This window comes from Danio rerio, chromosome 24 (genome assembly GCF_049306965.1).
Source record: "Danio rerio strain Tuebingen ecotype United States chromosome 24, GRCz12tu, whole genome shotgun sequence".
Lineage (NCBI taxonomy): Eukaryota > Metazoa > Chordata > Actinopteri > Cypriniformes > Danionidae > Danio > Danio rerio.
In genome coordinates this window covers 24,308,965-24,331,638 of record NC_133199.1, presented here as the reverse complement: position 1 = coordinate 24,331,638, position 22,674 = coordinate 24,308,965, and the positions used below count along the sequence as shown (strand labels likewise).

Genomic DNA, 22,674 nt, shown 5'->3' with positions numbered 1-22,674 from the left:
TTTAATAGTTTCATGAAAGTAGTTGCTGGTGTGCTTCATCTGCGTGATTCTGATTTGACATTCTTCCGCTAAACTTGCTCTGTGTTGAGGTGTGAATGGGCTGTGCTCTTTGCTATTGAGGTGTAAATGAGCTATAGTTCTCTTTGCAACTTTCAATTTTGAGGTGGGGGAAGTGGGAAGAGGCAATTCAAATGTACCATCTCTAAAAATAAAAAGGTCGCTTACGCGGAATTTGTGTTTAAAGATTATTACCTTATTTTTATTTTATTATTATTAATTTATTCATTCATTCTTCATTCATTTTCTTTTCGGTTTAGTCCCTTTATTAGTCTGTGATCGCCACAGCGGAATGAACCGTCAACTTATCTAGCATATGTTTTACGCAGTGGATGGCTTCGGGACAGAGTGAATGGAAAGGCGGAATTTGCCCCGAGTCTGGGAAAGATGGCTTGCCGTAATTACACTAGTTTTCCTATCGCACACATGCGCCAAACACATAAACAAATAAATAAAAAAGGGAAAGAAAACATCTAGCCTTGAGGTCTTTTTGCTTATAATCGCCCTTATGTTTCCGTTTTAAATGTAAGGCTGTTGCATAAAATAATACAATTTTAATTTATAAGTTACTTTGCTGCGTCCCCCTTAATGTTTCAATAACGCATAATAATCTACACACCATATTAAAGACACAGCAGACATAAAGGTTGTGTGTGAGAGCCCGAGCAAAAAAGGATCAGAAATTGATCACGCACGCACAGGAAAAAAGGCAATTATGCAACACATGACATGCATCGCTCTCAATTGACGGGCTCTGCTTTCTGTTTTAACATAATCAAGCAGCTTAAAAAATAATTTGATGAAGAGAAATGACAGGAAAAAAGTAATAAAAATAATAAAAAGATTAAACGTATCGGGACTGTTAAAAGAACATTCCTCTTTAATATATTCTTTCGACTCAGATACATCAGCTAAGATTATGAATGACGGAGTAGGCTATCTCTCCTGCTTGCCTCAGCAGCGTGTGTCCAGCTGGTTATGAACGAGGAGGCGGAGAGAATGCGCTGTTTAGTTTCGGTTTGATATAAAAACTAACACCGAACTGCTTATAACGCTCAAAAAGTTATATATATATATTGAGATACTGAGCCATTACAAGTAAAAAAAACAACAACAAAAAACTAAAAATTTTACTTTAAAGAAGAACAGACGTTTTGAGAAAAAAAACTGAACAGAACTGGAAATAAATTATTAAAACTAAACTTGCAGGACTTCGTTTATGTCCTGCGGCAACTTTATTTTTATAACACTTTTTTTTTTTGCCCCGAGTCTGGGAAAGATGGCTTGCCGTCATTACACCGATCGCACACGAGTTACATGCGTCAAACACATAAATAAATAAATAAATAAATAAGGGAAAGAAAACATCTAACCTTATAGGCTGAGGTCTTTTTGCTTAATCGCCCTTATGTTTCCGTTTTAAAGGCTGTTGCATAATACAATTTTAATTTATAAGTGACTTTGTTGCGTCCCCTTGATGTTTCAATAACGCATAATAATCTATACACCATATTAAAGACAACAGAAAGACATACATCTTTACAAATTACCTGTCCCCTTTTGTAGACTCAAAACAAGTGTCAAATCTTGAAAAAATTGCCTGAGCCATATTAAAATATAATTTAAAGAATTATTATCGGATAAAACCGCATTGAATAAATAAACCAATATAAAACAAGCAAAAGCAAGCTATAACAGTTTAGGTATAGGTCTATGTAGCCTACATAAATGAAACCGTTAAAGTCAAATTAAACTTTCATTTTACAAGATATTTTTTTTAATATTTTAGATATTTTCTAAAAACAATAAACACCAGAGAAAGTTTAAATAATTATATAGTGGTTACGATGATAATAATTAAATCGTTCAAACAGAGCATTTTTTGGGGAGAGTGAAAGCAGAAAGCAGACCTTTTGATGAATTAGCTCTAACCTTTGACAGTTTTTTTTTCTTTCCGCGGTTATGCGCGCATTATATTTCAAATGCATATGCAAGGTGACTGAAATTGAAATTAAAATACAAAACATACTGGGCCATTAATTAAAAAAACAAAACAACAGTTATACTTTAAAGAGAACTTTAATAATACAGGCAGAGTGTGAACAAACTAAGGCTAAGATATGTGCTTGCCTTTTAATGCATTTGTTCACACTCTGCCTGTATTAACATAAATGCTGTATTTTAATATAGCTTATTTTGATGAATTAGCTCTAACCTTTGACAGCTTTTTCTTCTTTTTCCGCGGTTATGCGGCATTATATTTCACATTTGCAAGGTGACTGAATATGAAGTTAAAATACAAAACATACTGAGCCATAAGTAAAAAAACAAAAACAAAACAACAGTTATAGCTACTTTAAAGGAGAACATTGACGTTTTGAAAAAAAAAAAAACTGAACAGAACTGAAACTAAATTATTAAAAATAAACCTGCAAAACTTAATTTATGTCCTGCGGCAAAAATATTTTTATTATACTTTTAGTGATCTGCTTAAGGTAGGTCAATTTATTTTTCTCAGTGTTTCACGTACTGTACGGCAATGTCTTTAAATAAATAATTTATTTAGGCCTATTTTCATGATTCATTTATTTTCATTATTCGTTTATTATTCGTTTATGTACAATTGTTGAGACATAAATGAGATAGTAAAATATAATCCACAACGAAAATGGAAATAAAAATAGAAATAAAACATGAATGAAAATGTCTTGTCTTAGTCCTATCAAAATAGCAAACACTGAACATCTTTCTATATTTAGGCTGCTTTATTTATTTATTTATTTATTTATTTATTTATTTATTTATTTAAGACTACTTATTTGTACTAAATGTTTGTGCTTTCATTTTAGTTGTCTTTTACTTCTTCAATTCTATTTTCCAAAACGAATCCTCTTTGCACTTAAAAAGTTTACAATAAAGCGTGTTAACAAATTTTAAATGATTAATGAAGGAATTATAATGCTTTGACTTATTGTTTAATATCATTTACAAGCACAGTAGCTGTATGGGCTATTTCTGTCCGTTCGCATCCCGTCCCTTTGCGCCCCCTGGCGGCTCATTCACAAACTGCGGTCATACACTAAAAACAGAGCGGCACCTATTTCAAACGGCGGCGGTACCAGCCGCGGCGTTAATAGCCACTTTGAACTCTCACCTACTGTAGGTGTCCTAATAGTGTTTTTAGCAGTGTGGGACACATATACGACTGTCAGCAGCTCAAAAAATGTGTTTTGGTGTTTCGTGACCCTTTAATATCTTAAGCCAAAGTTTTCATCAAACTGTCATCTGATTACAGAAATCTTTTCAAAGCATTTAAATGAATGCAAGGCCCTTCAAATGGCATTCATGCCAAACTGTCCATATCTACATATACAGTATGTATGGTTGGAAATGGTTGGAGTGCATATTCTGAATGTGTTCATCCTAGCCCCAGAAAAGGCTCGTGGCAGCTCAAAAGACTGTGGTGCTTTCCTGTCTATACTCCACTGTTCTATACCAATAAAAATGTTAAAGACAAAATGATTAGCCCTCCTGTAAAGTATTAATTCTTTTAAAAATATTTCCCAAGGGTTGTTAATTTTCTACTAAATGTTTAGAATACACCAATAAGTACTTAAATTAATGGTCACACTTGGTTTTGATGGTCCATTTGTTGAATTTAAGTTACATTGCTTCTACATGCCAACTAATTCACATTAGATTATAAGTAGACTGTTAGGTTGGCGTTAGGGTTGGGGTTATGGTTAGGGTTAGTGTCAGTTGACATGTTCCTGCAAAGTTTCTTATAGTCAGTTAAATGTCTGTTTAGCAGCAATATCAACAGATATAAAGCAGACAGTCTACTAATACTCAAATGGACCATCAAAATAAAGTGTTACCAAATTAATAATTTGTTAAAGCCATTACTGTGATGTTTCAGTAAATATCTTATTCACTTTAAAATACATAGGCACGCACGCACGCACGCACGCACGCACACACACACACACACAGTGCTCAGTACCCTATTTTGAAAATTTATATTTGTATCCATTTCTCAGTGGATATAGGCAATGAATTTTTGTGCATTTAAACAAAACAGATTTATTAAAACAATATACAGTTTAAGTCAGAATTATTATTAAAATAATATTTTAGTCCCTAACCAAAATTAGCAATTGAAAGATAATACATTTAAATTACAACCTACAATATTTTTTCTAATTTCTTGCTTCTCTAGATTTTTCCTCTTTTTTATTTTCTATAACATATAAATTTGGATGTACTAGTGTTTGGACCGTCATCGTAAGTTATTTCGTTAGATTAACTTCAGATTTTGCTTCAGTGATGACAAATCTAATGTATATGCACAAATATAATATTGTAAAGCTTCTTATTTATATTATAAATTTATATGAGAGATTTGTAAGGGGTGTACTCGTATTCTGGATGCTGAGCACTGTATAGCAAAATACATAAAATAGTGTTTTAGACATGTCATGTGGCATCTAGTGTAGGGTTAGCATCTGGTGCTAATGGAGATGGTGATATTTTTCCGACACATTTTTAAACATAATCGTTTTAATAACTAATTTATGACTAACTTCATTTATGTTTTTTCCCATGATGACAGTACATAATATTTTGCCAGGAACTAGTATTTAACTTAAAGAGTAGTCTGAGGCATAACTAGGTTAATTATGTCAACTAGGCTAGTTAGGTTAATTAGGCAAGTCATTGGACAAGAGTGGGTTGTTCTGTAGAAAAAAATGAAATATACTGGGCTAATAAGATTGGCATTATTTCTTTTTTTTTATTCCAGCAAAACTATAAGAAATAAGACTTTCTCCAAGAGAAAAAAATATACAGTGGGTGACACTTTAAAATGAGCATTACTGCCATGTCTTTACTGCCGCCGCTCTAAAGCAGCAAGAATGTTTTTTTTTTTTTTTCAGTTTGCGACTGAAAGATGAAGATATGTAGATAAACAATAAAACAAAGCATTATAATTCCTTCATTAATCATTAAAAATTTGTCAACATGCTTTATTATCATTTTAAACTTACTAAGTGCAATGAGGAATCATTTTGGAAAGTAGAATTAAATAAATAAAATACAACTAAAATAAAAGTACAAACATGCATACAAATAAGTAGGCATAAATAAATAAATAAATAAATAAGTAAATAAAGTAATTAATAAAGCAGTGTTTTAGCCTAAATATAGAGAGTTGTACAGTTTTTTTTATTTACGTTTTCATTTACGGTTTTAATTTACATTTTCGTTGTTGATTATATTTTACTATCTCATTTTATGTCTTAATTACTGTACATAAATAATAGATGAATAATTAAATAGGCCTAATTATTTATTTAATGACATTACCAGCGAAACACTCAGAAACAGTCCGGTGCTGTTTTTATATGTAGGCCTACTATAATTTTACAGAAAGCTGCAAAGTGGGCTATATTATTTTAATTCTAGCCTATGTTATTTTAATTCATTTCCTCTGTCTGTCACATGCGGTTCAATGCGTGCGCGCTGAATAAGATGATAAACGACAAGGCAGTATTGACCTTTTTATATATATATATATACTGTAGGCTACTATAGTATATAATAATTTTGTTTTTACATATAGTATTGCATTAATTTGCAAAGACGTTGGATAGTTTATACAGGCCTAAAATAAATGCCTCAATTCGAGTTGGAGTTATTATTTAAAACATAAACCTTGTTTTTTTTTTTGACAGATGTGAATGTCAGAATATACTTTTTTAAATACTTTTTATATACTTTTTTTTTTACTTTTTAAAATGTTTTTTATTAATATTATTAAATGTGAACAACAATTATTAAAAGTTGAATTGTATTTATTATGTTTTTATTATGTATGATGTATTTATTATGTATATTACTGTAATAGAAAATACAGTTAAAATGTTCCTTGAAAATATTTGGGAAATATTTGAAAAACAGTTATAATTTCTCAGGAGGGTTAATAAAATTGCCTTCAACTGTTTTCAATCGATTTTTCATTAAAAATGTTTTAAATTTAGTCCAGAATGGTCTTAAAAAGGTCTAAAGAATCCCTGGCTCTGGATGTGGATTATTAGTAACACAGTCCTATTAGTTGAAGTGATTTGTTTAAGTTTCTTTGAATGAAACTATACAAATTACCCAATCTCTGAAACACACCAATCAAGCGCAGAATGAGGTGAATATTAAAGGCGGCTTGTTGAATCTGAGAACTGTGTGCGTTTTTGGGGTTTTATCCTAGAAAGATTGTGTTTTTTCCAGCTGAACTAATGAGGAAAAATCCAGCCTCTGGCACTCCGCACTCCTTTGTCAAAACTTCTCATCAATTATAGAGCGACTCTGTGGTGAGAGGAGCTGCGTCTCCATCCCTCCTGTTAGATTAGAAGCTGCTCTTCTCTATTCACACTAATGAGCTGAAGGTGCTGATTAAAGCCTGTCATCTGTGAGATGACAGAGAGCTCTTCTCAGGACACCAAACATGACTGGCATAAGAACTGTATACGGTGTGTGCATTTATCTGTCAACATTGCTTCATAGGCCTGCACAATTAATTAGTATGAAATCAGAATGACATTTTGACTGTACGTTTTAAATGTATAAGACTATAAGGTTATATTATACAGTATATATTCATTCATTTTCCTTCGGCATAGTCTCTAATTTGTCAGGGGTTGCCACAAGTGCCGACTACTCTGGTATATGTTTTATGTCTTTCCTGCCACAACTTAAGGAGGACCAGGAGTGCCAGTTAGAAATAAGATGAAGAATCGATTGAACCATTTAATAATTGAAGCATTAAAATGTGTATAAATAAATCACAATTTAATTGGATATATTTAAATGTATTTTTTAATTTGTTAGTTTAAATGTCATTTAATAAAGCATTTTTAAATCATAACCCTTAACTAACTAACTAACTCTAAACCATTTCATTTTGCAAGTGAGAGAGCGTTTAATTCGACTTGAGGCGAAAGTTGAAAGTTAAACTCAATTTATTTTCAACTCTAGCAACGCATGTAGCAAATAAACAGAAAAGCACTTGCCAAATGCCTTTTTAAAAAAGCTATTTAAATTATGCATTTTAAATGACCTATAAATATAGATTTTTATTGTCTGATTAATCTGCATTTCCAAAACATGAATTAAATCAACATTTATAAAATTTTCTATTTATACATTGTTACGTGTTTATGATGTTAAAGTGGGATGCTGTGACATTTAAGTGAGACAGGTGTAATGTGTGCGACAGATCAAGAATGAGGCAAGGATCAGTTACTCTTATCTAAGCTTTTTACTCAATAATTGAAACATGTAACAATAACAAATGGGGGGGGGGGGGATAAACATTTATAATTTTTACCTTTAAACAAAAAAACAAGTGTAAGCCAAATCAAAGAAATTAACAAAACAAAACAATCCTTAAATCTAAAGTCTAAATTAGGCGTCAAAAAGAAACACAAAATAAAAAACGGAGATCTTCAGTGTATACGACACTCGAACTAAACTAATTACACTACAAAACTCAAAATACACGGGTGGCAAAACACTCAAAATAATCTAAAAAAACATCAATCTAAACTAAAACAAACCAAACCGGATAAGTCCGTCAAAGCTTAGTTTAGAATCACACAACAACCATGATATTATGTTACTTAAAGCCAACAAAGTTCAACAAGCAAACTCGAATTACCACAGTAACTGAAATAAATCACTAAATAGACGAAGCATTTTCACAAACAAATTGCGTGGAGCACAAAGGGTACGCCGAGGCAGAGCGCACACTACACACTGATCTGACAGGGCTTTAAATCCTTGCGGCTCGTCCTGGGATTGGTGGAACCGGAGAGCGCCATAATGATGATGGACTGAATAATAAACCATTAAGAAACCTAAGGGTTGAGCAAACGGAGAGGAGGGTGAAAAAAAGACAGAAAGAAAACATAAATCATAACAACATTTAAATTTTATTTTTAAATGCATTGTTTTATTAAATGACATTTACGCACACAATTTAATAAACACATTTAAATATGTCTATTTATTTGTCCATTAATTGCTCATTTTAATTGTGATTTATTTATATACATTCATGTACATCAATTATCAAATTGATTCTTCGTTTTATTTCTAACTGGCACTCCTGGCCCTCTATAACAACCCAGTACTTGGAAATGCAGTATATATGTTAATATTAATAAAAGTAGTAGTACTGTCCTTTCCTAAATAATTCTAAAATAATAATTTTATATACAATTTATTTTAGATAAAGTTAAAGTATAACTGTGTAAAGTATAACCCCCCCAAATGATGTTTAACAGAGCAAGGAAATTTTCATATTATGTCTTGTAATATTTTTTTTTTGGAGAAAAAAAATATTTATTTATTTTATTTAGGCTAGAATAAAAGCAGTTTTTAATTTTTAAAAACATTTTAAGGTCAAAATTATTAGCCCTTTTTGGTATATTTTTCCGATAGTCTACAGAACAAACCATTCTCATACAATAACTTGCCTAATTACCTTAACCTGCCTAGTTAACCTAATTAACCTAGTTAACAAACTAAGGGACGACCAGACAGACAGACAGACAGACAGTTAGTTAGTTAGTTAGTTAGTTAGTTAGTTAGTTAGTTAGTTAGATAGTTAGTTAGTTAGTTAGTTAGTTAGTTAACCTAATTAGTTAGTTAGTAAGTTAATTAGTTCACAGAGATAGGAAATTTCTGTAATAACACACATTAAACAAATTTAAACACACTTACTAGCTTAACAAACATGCTTCTGTTTATGTGTGTGCAGGTGCCAGTTCAGTCGTGGTTTGATGACATGACAGACACAGAGCTCCTGGATTTACTGCCACTGTTTGAAGGCCTAAGCCGAGAGACTGACGTTTACAGTGTGTTACAGAGCCTGAGGGACAGGTAGCACACGGGCTCAACACTGCCTCCAAAACACCACCCTCCATCCATCATCCATCCATCCGTCCGTCCGTTCAGTTCTGGCCTTCAGAGGATGCCATTCATCCAACCAACTACTCCAGATCCTCAATGGACCAAGGGCCTACAATAATCCTTGGCAAGCAAATACACATCTGAGTTCACCTTTTGACGCACAATGAAAATAAGTAAAACAAAGCGTCATTTTTTTTTTTTTTTTAAGAAACACGAGTTTAATATTCTTGAATATAAAAAAGATCAACAAGACATGCTATTTTTCTGGACCGGCGTGTAAACACTTTCAACTTTTTGTTTTTCAGTTCAGGCTATGCAGGCAGTCTTCATCAGTAGTTCCAACAACTGTGATTTGTTTTTGTTTTTTTATTTCGTTTTGTTCTCTTGTACCAAACAAAGTGCCTTCTGACTGTTGTTTTTATGAGGACATGTTTTTTGTATGCTGCATATTTACAGTTCGAAACCTTTAAACCAACCCTTACTGTAAGACCAAGGTAAACGGTGAGTCTTTTGATGGAAAAAAAAACGCAGACTTTTCACTGGACTGGAGAGAAGCAGATGCGCTTGTTTTCTTGGGTTCTTTTAATGCCTTTGAAAATATAGCAAGTATTGTGTTCAAAAGAAGCGTTTGCATCTATTAGCCAACTGTGATCTGAACTAATAACGCTACATATATTGTAAAAAAAAAACAATCCAATACGTCAGGATCTGAAATTATTAATCATCGTGGAAATAAAAGATGCAATCAGTATGAAAATGTTTGTGTCTGTTCATTTGCATCACACTTCAGCAGTTTCCAAAGGGATGCCGGGAAGCCGATTATACACAAAGACTCCATTGTACAGGACCTTTACACTACAGTGAATTTAAATATGCTCGCCTTTTCCTCACAGGTTTTGATTTTGTAGAGAGAAAGTGGCTGTTCGACATCTAGTTAATGAGCAAACTCTGGGCGTTCGCTTGGTTTTCTGCATGATTTGTCATGAACTTTAGGCGGTTCACTTGCGGGGAAGCAACCTGTGACAGTAAACAGTTACTTCTGGAGGTTGCATGGAAATATATATTGGAATCAGTGCTAAATTATTGTGTCTGTTGACCTTGGCTGCTGAAAAAGGTAAGATTTTTTGCTTTATTTCACTAAGGTATCTCAGTTTAGACTGTTAAAGGATCAACTATTTTGCCTTGACTTATAGAATTATGCTTTTTGATGTAACCTAACTGATTTAGTCAAATTATTTCTGTGATGTACTTAATTTATCAGATGTGACCCTGGAAAACCAGTCTTAAGTGAACATTTTTGGAAATTTGTGGAGATTTATGCATGATTTGAAAGCTGAATAAATAAAAGTGTTCCATGTATGGTTTGTTAGAACATTTTGGCTGAGAAAATCACTAATTTCTGGGTTCAAAAAGCTACAACTACTGAATATTCAGAAAATCACCTTTACATTTCTTTGAATGAAACTCTTAGCAATGCAAATTGCTAATCATAAATTCAGTTTTTATGTACTTACAGAATTAAATTTAGTAAAAATCTTCATGGAACATAATCTCTACTTAACATTGTGATGATTTTTGGCATAAAATAAAAGTCTGGTATTTTGACCCATTGCCAAAAATGTACCCGTATCACATAAGACTGGTTTTGTGGTCCAGGGTCACAAATGAAACATTTATTTAGGTCACAAAAGATTGCACACGGTCAGTATTTCCTGGTCTGATGATAAACTTCTGAATAACCTAATATGGTATTTATAAGCCTTTCTGAATCACATGACCTTGAGCGTAATTGGTTGTGTGTTTTGCCTCATAGAGATGAAAACTGCACGTATGAAAGTACATTTTGAATTTGGCTGCTGTTTGCCTAAGGTGTCTCTGGGACGGTGGATGAAAGGAACAGCTGAATATGAGCTCTGTTATGTTGGGTTGATCCTCTGGAAATGAGTCACATCTGTTTGCTTTACTATTGTCATGAGTGTTTGTCGTGTGTGCGTGTGTGTGTGTGTGTTTGTGTATTTTACTATAGTGTTAGTGAGAAAAGTACTCCGAAATCTAGAAGGTTTCTTGTTGCGCAGTTAAATGATTAAGTATATGAATGTTTAAAAGGATAGTTCATTCAAAAATGAAAATGACCTCATCATTTATTCTCGTTCATGTGGTTTCAAATTGTTATGAGAAGATTTTTTTATGTGGTTGCTGACACCCATCAACTTCCATAGTAGGGAAAAATGCTATGTAAGTCAATAGGTGCCAGTTACCAGCATTCTTTAAACAAATTCAAATAAGGTTTTGAACAAGTGAAGAGTGAGTAAATGATGAACTTTCATTTCTGTTTTGACACCAGCATGCAAAGGACAAGCATGATTTGTACATACACATACTTTAACATCTACACAATTAACCAGCTGGTAAACCTTGACACCAGACAGACATTTTAGACAGACCCTGTTGATCTGTTGCCTTCAAGAGTATTCTTGTTAAATACACTCAGATGCCTTCTGTTGTTAGAATTTGAATGTCCTGATAGCAGATTGAAGATACAGAAGAGGGGATGTATTAATGGATGGAAGGGATATATAGGCACATGGATAGATGGGTGGATGGGAAGATTGATTGGTGTATTGATTGATATACAGTTAAAGTCAGATTATTAGCCCCCTTTTGATTTTTTTTCTTTTTTTATATATTTCACAAATGATGTTTAACAGAGCAAGGACATTCTCGCAGTAAGTCTGATATATATTTTTTCTTCTGGAAAAAGTCTTATTTGTTTTATTTTATCTAGAATAAAAGCAGTTGTAATTTTTATGAACAATTTTTAATGGTCAAAGTTATTAGCCTCTTTAAGCTATTTTTTTAGACTGTCTACAGAACAAACTATTATGTTTAGAAATGTGTTAAACCGCTAAACAGAAATTGACGGGAAAAAATAAACAGGTGGGCTGATAATTCTGACATCAACTATATATATATATATATATATATATATATATATATATATATATATATATTCATTCATTCATTTTCTTGTCGGCTTAGTCCCTTTTTTAATCCGGGGTCGCCACAGCCGAATGAACTGCCAACTTATCCAGCAAGTTTTTATGCAGCGGATGCTCTTCCAGCCACAACCCATCTCTGGGAAACATTCACACAAACATTCACACACACACTCATACACTACGGACAATTTAGCCTATCCAATTCACCTGTACCGCATGTCTTTGGACTGTGGGGGAAACCAGAGCACCCGGAGGAATCCCACGCGAAGGCAGGGAGAACATGCAAACTCCACACAGAAACGGCAACTGAGCCGAGGTTCGAACCAGCGACCCAGCGACCTTCTTGCTGTGAGGCGACAGCACTACCCACTGCGCCTACCTTCCTTGCCCTATATATATATATATATGTGTGTGTGTGTTTGTGTGTGTGTGTGTGTGTGTGTGTGTGTGTATATCAATCTATCCATTTATTCATCCACCCAACCATATGCATATATATATCCACCTATCCATGTGCCTATATATATCCATCCATGCATTCTATATATCAATCCATCCATTTGTCCTCTCAACTATGTGTCTACATACATACATACACACACACGCACATACATATTACACATTATATTTGTGGTCTGACAGAAGTGTCGTCCTTCTCTCTCCTCTATCAGAATGCCTTCGATTCTGCTCTGCAATTAAGCTGAATCCTCTGAGCATTAATGAAGCAGCATTTTCTCTTTTCTTATCTGTGTTTGTTAGCGGCTGATGGGTGGTTTGCCTCTGATATCAGCCCAGGGGTCTCTCGCAGGGAATTCTCTCGCTCAGTCTCTCCATCTGCTGGAGTGGAACAGATTAATCAGTGTCTCCTCTCTCCGGCTCTCCAGAGTGTCTGTGTGTCCCAAATGAAGCTTTCCTTCTGATCTAACAGTGAAAGAGCCGATGCGAGAGGAATCCAGACACACTCCAGACTCGCTGACCTCCAGTAATCTTACACACACTTGATTTACTGACAGAATGCATGACAAACAAGCAGATTCTTAATTAGGAATAAGGATTAGTTCAGCCAAAATGACACATGTAGTTATTATGCATTGCACTCACCCTCATGTTGGTCCAGACAGCTCTGGACTTCAGCCAAAATAATGAAAATATGAATTTAATGGTCTCCATCGTAATGCATAAACAAATAATGTAGAATTATACATTAAAGAGTCAAAAATGATGCAAATATTTTTCAACATAGTCTCACCAGCTCACCTTCAGTATAGAATTGAAATTGCTTTTAGTGAGCTGAATCTAGAGATCTATTTAAATATCTCACTTAAACCATTACATCCAGGAAATATGTTACAAAAGGCCTGTTTGTTATTCTGTACAGTGCCGTATAATAAGTATTATTGCCTGAATTCTTCCTTTTAAGTTACTATAAAATACCATAAAATAATTAAGTAAAATGAATTCCTCAATCTCTATGAGGCCTCAGGATGGGCATCCCCAGGTGGAAATGGAGAACAAAAAACGAATTAGCGTAGCTGCTGTTCATAATGTATTTGAACAAGAGATATTAAATGTCAATGCGAAAATGAAGTGCTATAAATAACAAATGAGTTATAAAACCAATCATAAAAAGAAATATATAAAACATAGCAGTATTTCTAACAAGTGCCTGGTGTAATAAAAAGAGTATGTCCTACAGGTGGTTTGTCAAGCCCACTTACCTGAATGAAGCACACTCATGCATCCTATGTCTGATGCATTGTGTATATGCTTTAATAAAAAGGTAGGTCTTTAATCTAGTTTTGTTCTGTGAGAGTGTGTCTGAGCCTCGGAGAAAGTCAGGACGGCTTTTCCAGAGTTTCAGAGCCATATATGAGAGGATTAGACCTCTTTTGTGGACTTTTTTTCGTACTGAGTACTAAGTAATGAAGCATGAGTGTGCTTTGTGTCTTGACTCATTGCAGCAGTGTGTGTGTGTTCACTCAGTGGAACTGTGGTGCGTGTGTGTTTTGGGTGTATTTTCACTCAACTCACTGGAGCAACAATTAAAGTCTTACAATTAAAGTCTTACAGTTTTATAAATATGTGTACAGTCTCAGCATATATAAGTACACCCCTTACAAATTTGTCTTTTAAATTTATCTTTTTAATAGGAAGCTATATAACATTATACAGTATTTGTGCATATACATTAGATTAGTCAGTATTGAAGCCACAATTGGAGCTTATCTAACTAAAATAACTTACGATAACAGTCCAAAAACTAGTGCAGCCAAATTTATGTCACAGAAAATTATTAATTCCAAGTGATGGGTTGCTGCTGGAAGTGGAAGTAAAACATATGTTGGATAAGTTGGCGGGTCATTCCACTGTGGTTAGCCCAGGTTAATAAAGGGACTAAACCGAAAAGAAAATTAATGAAAGAATGATTGAATGAAATATTAAATACAAATTTGAAAAATCGAAAGAAGCAAAAAAAAAATTTGAAAAACTTAGTTGAAATTTTGTAGGTTGTAATTTATTTAATTTTTTTTTTTTTTGCAACATTTAGCTTGAATTTAAAAATGTTTAGTGACTAAAATTATATTTTAATAAATTTATCTGTTTAATAAATCTGTTTTGTTTAAATGCATCAAAATACATTGCCTACAGTATATTTACTAAGAAATGGATCAAAATATTCATTTTGAAAATGGGGTGTACTCAATTATGCTGAGCACTGTATCTGTTCAATATGAAAATACAGAACAGACAAACTTATACTTTAGTCATTAATGATTGTCTTTTGTGTTTGATTGCTTCTAAAGGTTTTATTTTCAAATGGAGTTTTCATTTGTAAAGGTGTATTAATGTAGGCTTGCGAGTGAGGTCAAGAGCAGCTGCAGTTTTTCTCCATATACAGTGCTGTGTGAGTTTGAAGGTGTGTCTCACCTGTAGGGCTGGACAGTAAAAGCCTTTCCCTGATCAGCACAAAGAGGAAAACACAATTCATTCATACAGTACAACACCAACCTCAACAACACCTCTGTCTGACACACACAGGTAAGACAATTATTCAGACATTGAACGCAACATAAAAATTATAGCCTTATATGTCTGTATGTCAAATATTTACTTATAACCACTACTAAGAACTTCGGAGTATCTTTGGATTTGTAGCACAAGATTTAATTCATTCGATTTGTTACTCTGTTATTTCACAAATTGTGTGGAACAGAAATGCTTACGTTTGTCATACTGGGAAATATGAAACTACTCTGTCATTGATTATTCTGAAAAAGCCTGTGCAGACTGTTGTATAAAAAGCTTTGTCAATAGACAGAAGAACCAGTTGCACAGGACAGAAAGCACACATCGTTTTTAGTTATCAGTAAAATAAATGTCTATTTATAGTATTTTTTTAATCATTTCAAAACAACAGTGGCAGTGAAAATTAAAAAATAAAGGCATGACAGCTATAAACAAAAAACTGAAGAATGGCTTTGTCATAATACAGGAAAAAAAAGAAATGGAATGAAAAAAGTTAAATGCACTCAAACTGTTCTGTGTACAAAAAGGTACAATGTAATATATTAAGATGGAGTAATGTGCTTATCTTTAGTATTATTTTATGTTTTGTTTTTGTTTCTTAAAAGTATTTCACTGCATATTGATCCTTTTTACATTAAAATCTATAAGCATTCTAAAATCAAGATGCATTTACTGAAGTAAACATGGTTTTGAGTCTTATTTTTCATACATCAAGCTTTATTTACATGTAGACATGTTGCTTGACATGTCCCTTTTTGCAGTGTAATGCATTTTCTTTACTAAGCAGCTATTTTCCAAGATTTGTTCAGATAGTTTTCTTTTGTAACTTTGCATTTTCTTAAAGAGATATAGTCGAAAAAATGAAAACAAATACTTCTCACAATTTACCCAATTGGTTTCAAAACTTTAAAGTTTATTTTCCTGTTGAACACGATTCTTCTTTCTTTTCTTTTTGTTGAAGAATGTTGGAATCCTGTAATCATTGTTTTCCATAATAGGGAAAATGCTATTGAAGTCAATTGTCGGTTTCCAACATTCTTCAAAAATATCTTCTTTTGTGTTTGACACAATTCTCAAAGCGTACATCAAAATGGAGGGTGAGTAAATGATAACAAAGTGAACGAGTTGATTTGTGGTTGAACTATCCCTTAAATTCGTCATCTTTTTCATCCTGTTATAGGGTTTTTCTTGTGTTCGTTCTCCTCCTCAACTCAATATTTGAGTCAATATTTCCGCACCTCAGTTTCTTAGCAACAGCTGTGCGGTGATCATGAAAGGTCAGCGTTTCTTTTCACTGTTAGCCCTGAGTATTATGAGGGAGGACTGGCTACTGCTGTTTATTTGCAGGATAGTTGCCCTAACGGCTTTTCCTTTGAAGTGACTGAGGCAAACGTCTGAAAGGAATTTTGGCTATCATATGAATGCAGAGTTGCTAAATATTTCCTCATAGTTTGTAATATGAATTTGGAAGCAGGTTTTTGGTAATTTTGTGTTTATTGAGCAGATTTGATTTGGGTATCACTGTTAATTAGCCTAGCTAAATCTCCTCATATTCAAATCCTCTTCATCATCCTTTCAAAAACCATCTGTTCTCCGTCACTTAGCATTATGAGTGATGAAGCACATCTTTATGAAATAAATAAATAAAGTCTTTCCTGTTTTTTTTTTTTTGCTTTTGCAAATGTCTGTTACAACATTTGGTTCAAAACTGAAATGTAATACTGTAAACTGCACGTTTAAATGTGTATTTTGTTATTATGTGTTATGTCAGCTTGGTCAAAAGCTTATATTACACTCACCAACCACTTTATTTAGCACACCCTACTAGTACCGGGTTAGACACCCTTTTGCTTTCAGAACTGCCTAAAATGCCAATGAACCTACCATCTGAATGTCACAGCAGAAATCGAGACTCATCAATGCAGCCAATGTTTTTCCAATCTTCTATTGTCCAATTTTGGTGAATTGTAGCCTCAGTTTCCTGTTTTTTGCTGACAGGAGTGACACCCAGTGTGCTCTTCTGTTGCTGTAACCCATCCGCCTCAATGTTCGACATTTGTACGTTCAGAGATGCTCTTCTCTCTGGCATCAAATAAGCATTTGTGCCCACAGAACTGCCGCTCACTGGATATTTCTCTTTTTTAGACCATTGTAAACCCTAGAGATGGCTGTGCTTGAAGATCCAAGTAGATCAGCAGATTCTGAAATACTCAGACCAGCCCAATTGGCATTATCAGCCATGCTACATTCAGTCACTTAAATTCCCTTTCTTCCCCATTCTGATGCTCAGTTTGAACTACAGCAGACCGTCTTCACCATGTCTACATGACTAATTGCATGAGTTGCTGCCATGTGATCCACTGAGGCTGATTATAAATTTGCATTAAAAAGCAGTTGGACTGGTGTACCTAATAAAGTGGCCGTTGAATGTATATTTACAGTTATTGAACAAATACACAAATTAAGCACTCACGTAAAACTATACTCAAAAATATAACTCTAGAAAAAGATTTTTTTTTTTGAGTCCAGGTACAAGAGAGCTTAAATTTTCGATTTGCTTAAGTTTTAAACATTACGCTTCTTTCTTGATGGATACTTGTATATGTTGCAGGAAAAATATTTTTTATGTTTTATGCATTTTAATGTTGTGTTGTTTTTACACTCAAAACAATGTTTAGGCCAAGAAAAAACTATTTTCAGCCATTTGTATTACATACTTTTAACATAACTGAACCAATAAACTGTGTCATTGATATTTGTTAGTTAACCATAAATTGAACAAACAAGAACAAGATTTATATCATCAATAAATTCAATGTGTATTAAATGCTTCGTATTAATTCAACTATTGTGTGGAGTATGGAGGTGCATCAATTTTGCCCCTGAATATTAAGTATAACAATCTCATAGAATGTAACTAATTGGATAGCATATTGTGCAGCTAGATATATTGCTACTATATTCTATTGACAAAATCTAATAGTATTCAATTTTAGCAGATTTAGATTGATTTTAAGGATTCTGACAACATACATTTAAATAAATCTGACAAATTAACTAAAATCAAATGGTTACAGTTAATGATAAACTTCATCATGAGTCATTTTTTTAGTGTACATAAAACCTACCCTGTTTGTACACAGTCCATAAATATGAACATGTCCTGACTTTATCAGCTTGAATGTCATCAGTGGATTTACTTGATAAACTGAGCATTGTGATCTAGTTCGGATTTACATGTATTAAAATCAAATTCTGTAATTTAAAAATAATAGCTTATACTCAGTGCCATTAGACACGGTCACTCAAGCTGAGCAGATCCCCCATTTTTTGATTCATTTTGAACTAATGTGAAAATTCAGTGAATCATTTACTAGTGACTCACACGTACTGGGTGAATTGAATTAGTGGCTTGTTAGCTAGAGAGAGACTCGTTCTGAAATAGATCATTTAAATCAGTGAATCGTTACATGAGTAGACTATAGTGAAAACACAAAAGTAGATATTTTAAAGGATCTGAATAGTTTATGGTCACTATTGACTTCCCAACATTGAGAAGAAAAAATGGTGGACTTTCACTAGTGGAAGGATGAAATTTACTTTCAAAATGTTTCATAATAAATGACACTTTTGGCTGGCATGTATTTAAATATTATATAAATATACATATTACATAAATGTAAGAATATTGTGTAATATACCTATTGTTATTATCGGTCATGAAGAATAATTTTTTGGTTATGTGTTTTGAATCAGATAATTCAAGCATTGAGATTTCTTCTCAGAGTTCAGCAGAATGACTGAAGCCCACGATTTGTTTAAGAACATCCAGCGAAAGCCTGGCCTGCAGATCTGGACCATCAATGTAAGACATCACTGTTGCTGCTTATTTCCATGCTCTTTTATTTGTCAGATTTCATTAAGCTTTGAAACAAAACACAAGAAAACAAGTTATCCCTAGCATTATGTATTATTCTGTTTTTAGAAAATGCAGATGGTCGCTGTTCCAGAGCAAGCATTTGGGAATTTTTTTGAGGGCGATTGCTACATCATACTTAATGTAAGTCATCTGCAATTCAGTTTAATTCACAACTTATTTTTAAAAGTGCTTTTGGAAAAGACGATGCTTTTGAACATCTTCATTTAGCAATATTTTATGAAGTTTATTTATAAACTAATTTTGAGAAGATCACATGCTTATGATTGACCACGGCTGGTCCTGCATTACCTAACACGTGATGTACCAATCAAATGATTCCTAACTCACTACAAAAAAACTGTGTTTCTTACCTTAGTTATCCTCGTCTTGAAGAATCCCCCCTTCCACCCCTACTCCTCCATATTTTCCTTGATCAGGCAGCACGCCGGCCCAGCGGTTAGCATTGTTGCCTCACAGCAAGAATGTCACTGGTTCAAGTCATTACCAGGCCAGTCAACGTTTCTGTGAGGAGATAAACATGTTCTCCCCATGCTCGCGTGGGATCCCCGCAGGTTCTACAGTTTCCTTCCACAGTCCAAGGACATGAAACATGAATTGACCAAAGCAAATTGGCACCATAGATTAGCTCTTAATCAGTAGTATATCTCTCCATAGCAATCTCTAATTTGTCATTACCCATAAATGAGCAGGGGAGTTCTCGAGACCTACCTGAGCTCAAACTCCCCTCTCGCCCTGTAAACAGTAGGGAGCCCCGGGCTCGAGGATCTTAGGAGTTATCACACTGTTGTGATAAAGGTTGTGAGTTCATTCAATTGTGACTGTTTCTTAAAATTTTGATTTAAATCTTGCAATTTAAAGTTTATTTTCCATCACAGTATAACTTTTATTTCATGTCTTGAACATTTGACTGTATTTTTGACAATTTTGTGATTAAATATAATAATAATAACTTCTTTATTTTATTTCATTATTTCAAATAAATATATATTTTTTTAAATGTACTTTTTTATATTTACAGTATGTTTGTCCTCATGCATTTTTCCATGTGTCACTCAGGTGAGCAACAACCCTGCACAATCCATTGACATCCATTACTGGATAGGTAACAGTTCCTCTCAGGATGAGCAGGGAGCAGCAGCCATCTATGTGACCCAGCTGGACGAGAATTTCGGCGGCAGTCCTGTTCAATACCGTGAGGTCCAGGGCCATGAATCTGTGAAATTCAAAAGCTACTTCAAGAATGGCCTCATGTGAGTGAAACAAAGACTTTCTGACTTGCTTTTCAGGGGCTTCTTACTCTATAGTGGTTTAAATATTTGCACTTGTTCCTGTAGTTATAAAAAAGGTGGAGTAGCATCAGGATTCACTCATGTGGAGACCAACGTGTACAATATTCAGCGCCTGCTTCACGTCAAAGGAACCAAACATGTGACTGGCAGAGAGGTGAATTACTGCAACAGACACCTCCAAATGCAAAACAGTATTATTTTGGTAACCCTTTAGGTCAAGTTAAAATTCACACCATTGACTGACGTATTACCTGCTTGCTATTCAAATATTAACTATTTATTGGCACTTATACAGTACAACCCCAAATCCAAAAAAAGTAGGAAAAACAGAAATAAAAAAAAGAAAGAAGTGAGTTTTAAATTTATTTTTACTTGTATTTCATGCAGGCAATACAACAAATTAAAAATGTTTGTTTATTTCAAAATAAACACATATTCCAATTTTGGTTCTTGCAACACATTTTAAAAGAGGTTGGAACATTAAAGCATTTACCACTCTGTAATGTTCCTATTCCTTTTCACAACACTTAATATATGTTTTTAGGAACTGAAGACACCAAGTGATTAAGTTTTAGGGTGTGAATTTATCTCATTCATTCTGCAAACAAGTCTTAAGTTGGGCAACAGTATGGAGTCTTCCTTGTCGCATTTTGTTCTCAGAAATGTGGCACACATTCTCTGTTGGAAACAGGTCAGGACTGCAGGCAGGCCAGTCAAGTACTGTACCTGTATCCTCTCCCTCTGGAGCCAGGACCTTGTAATGGGTGCAGAATGTGGTTTTGCATTGTCTTGTTGAAATATGTGTGAGTGTCGCTGGAAAAGATGCTTTCAGCATTAATGGTGCCATCACAGAAGTGCTAGTTACCTTTGCCAAGGGTACTGACACAACCCCATCCCATAAGAGTTGTTGATTTTTGAACTTCTTGATGATGTCCACGACTCCCATTTCTCCCAAAAAATACCTGAAATACTGATTCATCTGACAATATACACATTTCCACTGTGTGATGGTCCATCCTAGATGCCTTAGAGCTCAGAAAAGTCGATGGCGCTTCTGGACACTGTTAACATAGGGTTTCACTTTGGCACAGTGCAGTTTTAACTGCCATATTTGCAGATGTAACTACGTATTGTGGTACTTTACAAAGATTTGCCAGAGTAGTCCTGAGCCCATGTGGTGATATCGCTTATAGAAGAATAAGGATTCTTGATGCAGTGCCGTCTGAGGGATCGGAGATCACAATAGTTTAGCTTAGGCTTGCATCCTTGTACTTTACACACTAAAACTCCTCCAGATTCCTTGAACCTTTTAATGATGTTATGCACTGTTGAAAGCAAAATATCCAAATTTCTTCCTATCTTTATTTGAGGAACATTGTTTTTAAACATTTAAATTATTTTCTCACATATTCTTGTCAAACTGGCGATTCTTGGGTCATTTTTTCTCCTTGAAAGGCCTAGACCTTTCTTGGATTCTGCTTTTGTATCAAATCATAATTACAATCACCTCCAGACATCACTTGTTTCAAATCATGTCATTATTTAAACAATTTACCTGATTAATAGTCTTGAGTTGCTTCTGTTATTTCAAACTTTTTTGGATTGTGTTGCTGCGCTGAATGACAGGAAAGCATGTATATTTACAAATGAAATTAAGTTGACCACACAAAACATGAAATATTTTGTGTTTATATGGTCTGCAATGAAATAAAAGTCAACGTAAATTTGGAAATCCCTTCTTTCTTTTTTATTTGCGTTTTACATACTGTCCCAACTTTTTCTGATTGGGGGTTGTAATAGAATGTTTTTCTATTTGTATTTTATCTATCCTAAGTTATATTTACGTATAAGATGCACTACTGGCCCACCATACAGTAATTAGCATTCATAAGCCACACCTTTCTTGTAGTAGAATTCTAATACATCTAATACTATCTGGTGCTGCATATCTATCTATCTATCTATCTATCTATCTATCTATCTATCTATCTATCTATCTATCTATCTATCTATCTATCTATCTATCTATCTATCTATCTATCTATCTATCTATCTATCTATCTATCTATCTATCTATCTATCTATCTATCTATCTATCTATCTATCTATCTATCTATCTATCTATCATCTATCTATCATCTATCTATCAAGCCACACCTTCCTCATAGTAGAATGTTTATTTGCCCACTCTATTAATATTAATGAGTCACACTTTCTCCTCAGTATGGTAATTTGGACACACTAAGTAAATAAACAAACATTGATTCACAAGAGCCAAGCTAACATTCAGTTTCAACCAGGATCTGAGATGTGTGATAAAAGCAACTATAGTTTGATGTGGGAAAGGTATAATATTGCAAATGTAAAATAATCTTTTAACATGTTTATTGTAGAAAAA

The 22,674-nt window shown here is 33.8% G+C and overlaps 2 protein-coding genes across 12 annotated transcripts in view; both read left to right on the top strand.

Moving 5' to 3' along the window:
* ctdspla (CTD (carboxy-terminal domain, RNA polymerase II, polypeptide A) small phosphatase-like a) overlaps positions 1 to 9,778 on the top strand; it is an 82,369-nt gene extending 72,591 nt beyond the window's left edge. For 3 of the 4 annotated variants that reach the window (XM_068217120.2, XM_005162710.6, XM_068217118.2), the window contains one exon: positions 8,870 to 9,778. In XM_068217120.2, coding sequence (XP_068073221.1) covers positions 8,870 to 8,995 — 126 coding nt within the window. In that variant the 3' untranslated portion in view covers positions 8,996 to 9,778. 4 annotated transcript variants of the gene reach the window in all.
* Positions 9,779 to 10,042: 264 nt separating this feature from the next.
* The window catches only part of vill (villin-like), a 31,531-nt gene continuing 18,899 nt past the window's right edge, over positions 10,043 to 22,674 (top strand). For 2 of the 8 annotated variants that reach the window (XM_073940647.1, XM_073940645.1), the window contains exons 1-7: positions 10,043 to 10,135; positions 12,780 to 13,002; positions 14,955 to 15,059; positions 18,833 to 18,912; positions 19,033 to 19,107; positions 20,044 to 20,237; positions 20,322 to 20,430. In XM_073940647.1, the coding sequence (XP_073796748.1) occupies positions 12,960 to 13,002; positions 14,955 to 15,059; positions 18,833 to 18,912; positions 19,033 to 19,107; positions 20,044 to 20,237; positions 20,322 to 20,430 (606 nt within the window). In that variant the 5' untranslated portion in view covers positions 10,043 to 10,135; positions 12,780 to 12,959. Of the gene's footprint in view, positions 10,136 to 12,779; positions 13,003 to 14,954; positions 15,060 to 18,803; positions 18,913 to 19,032; positions 19,108 to 20,043; positions 20,238 to 20,321; positions 20,431 to 22,674 lie in introns of those variants that run through there. The other 6 variants (XM_021470314.3, XM_021470312.3, XM_073940648.1 and 3 more) reach the window with 3 other exon arrangements.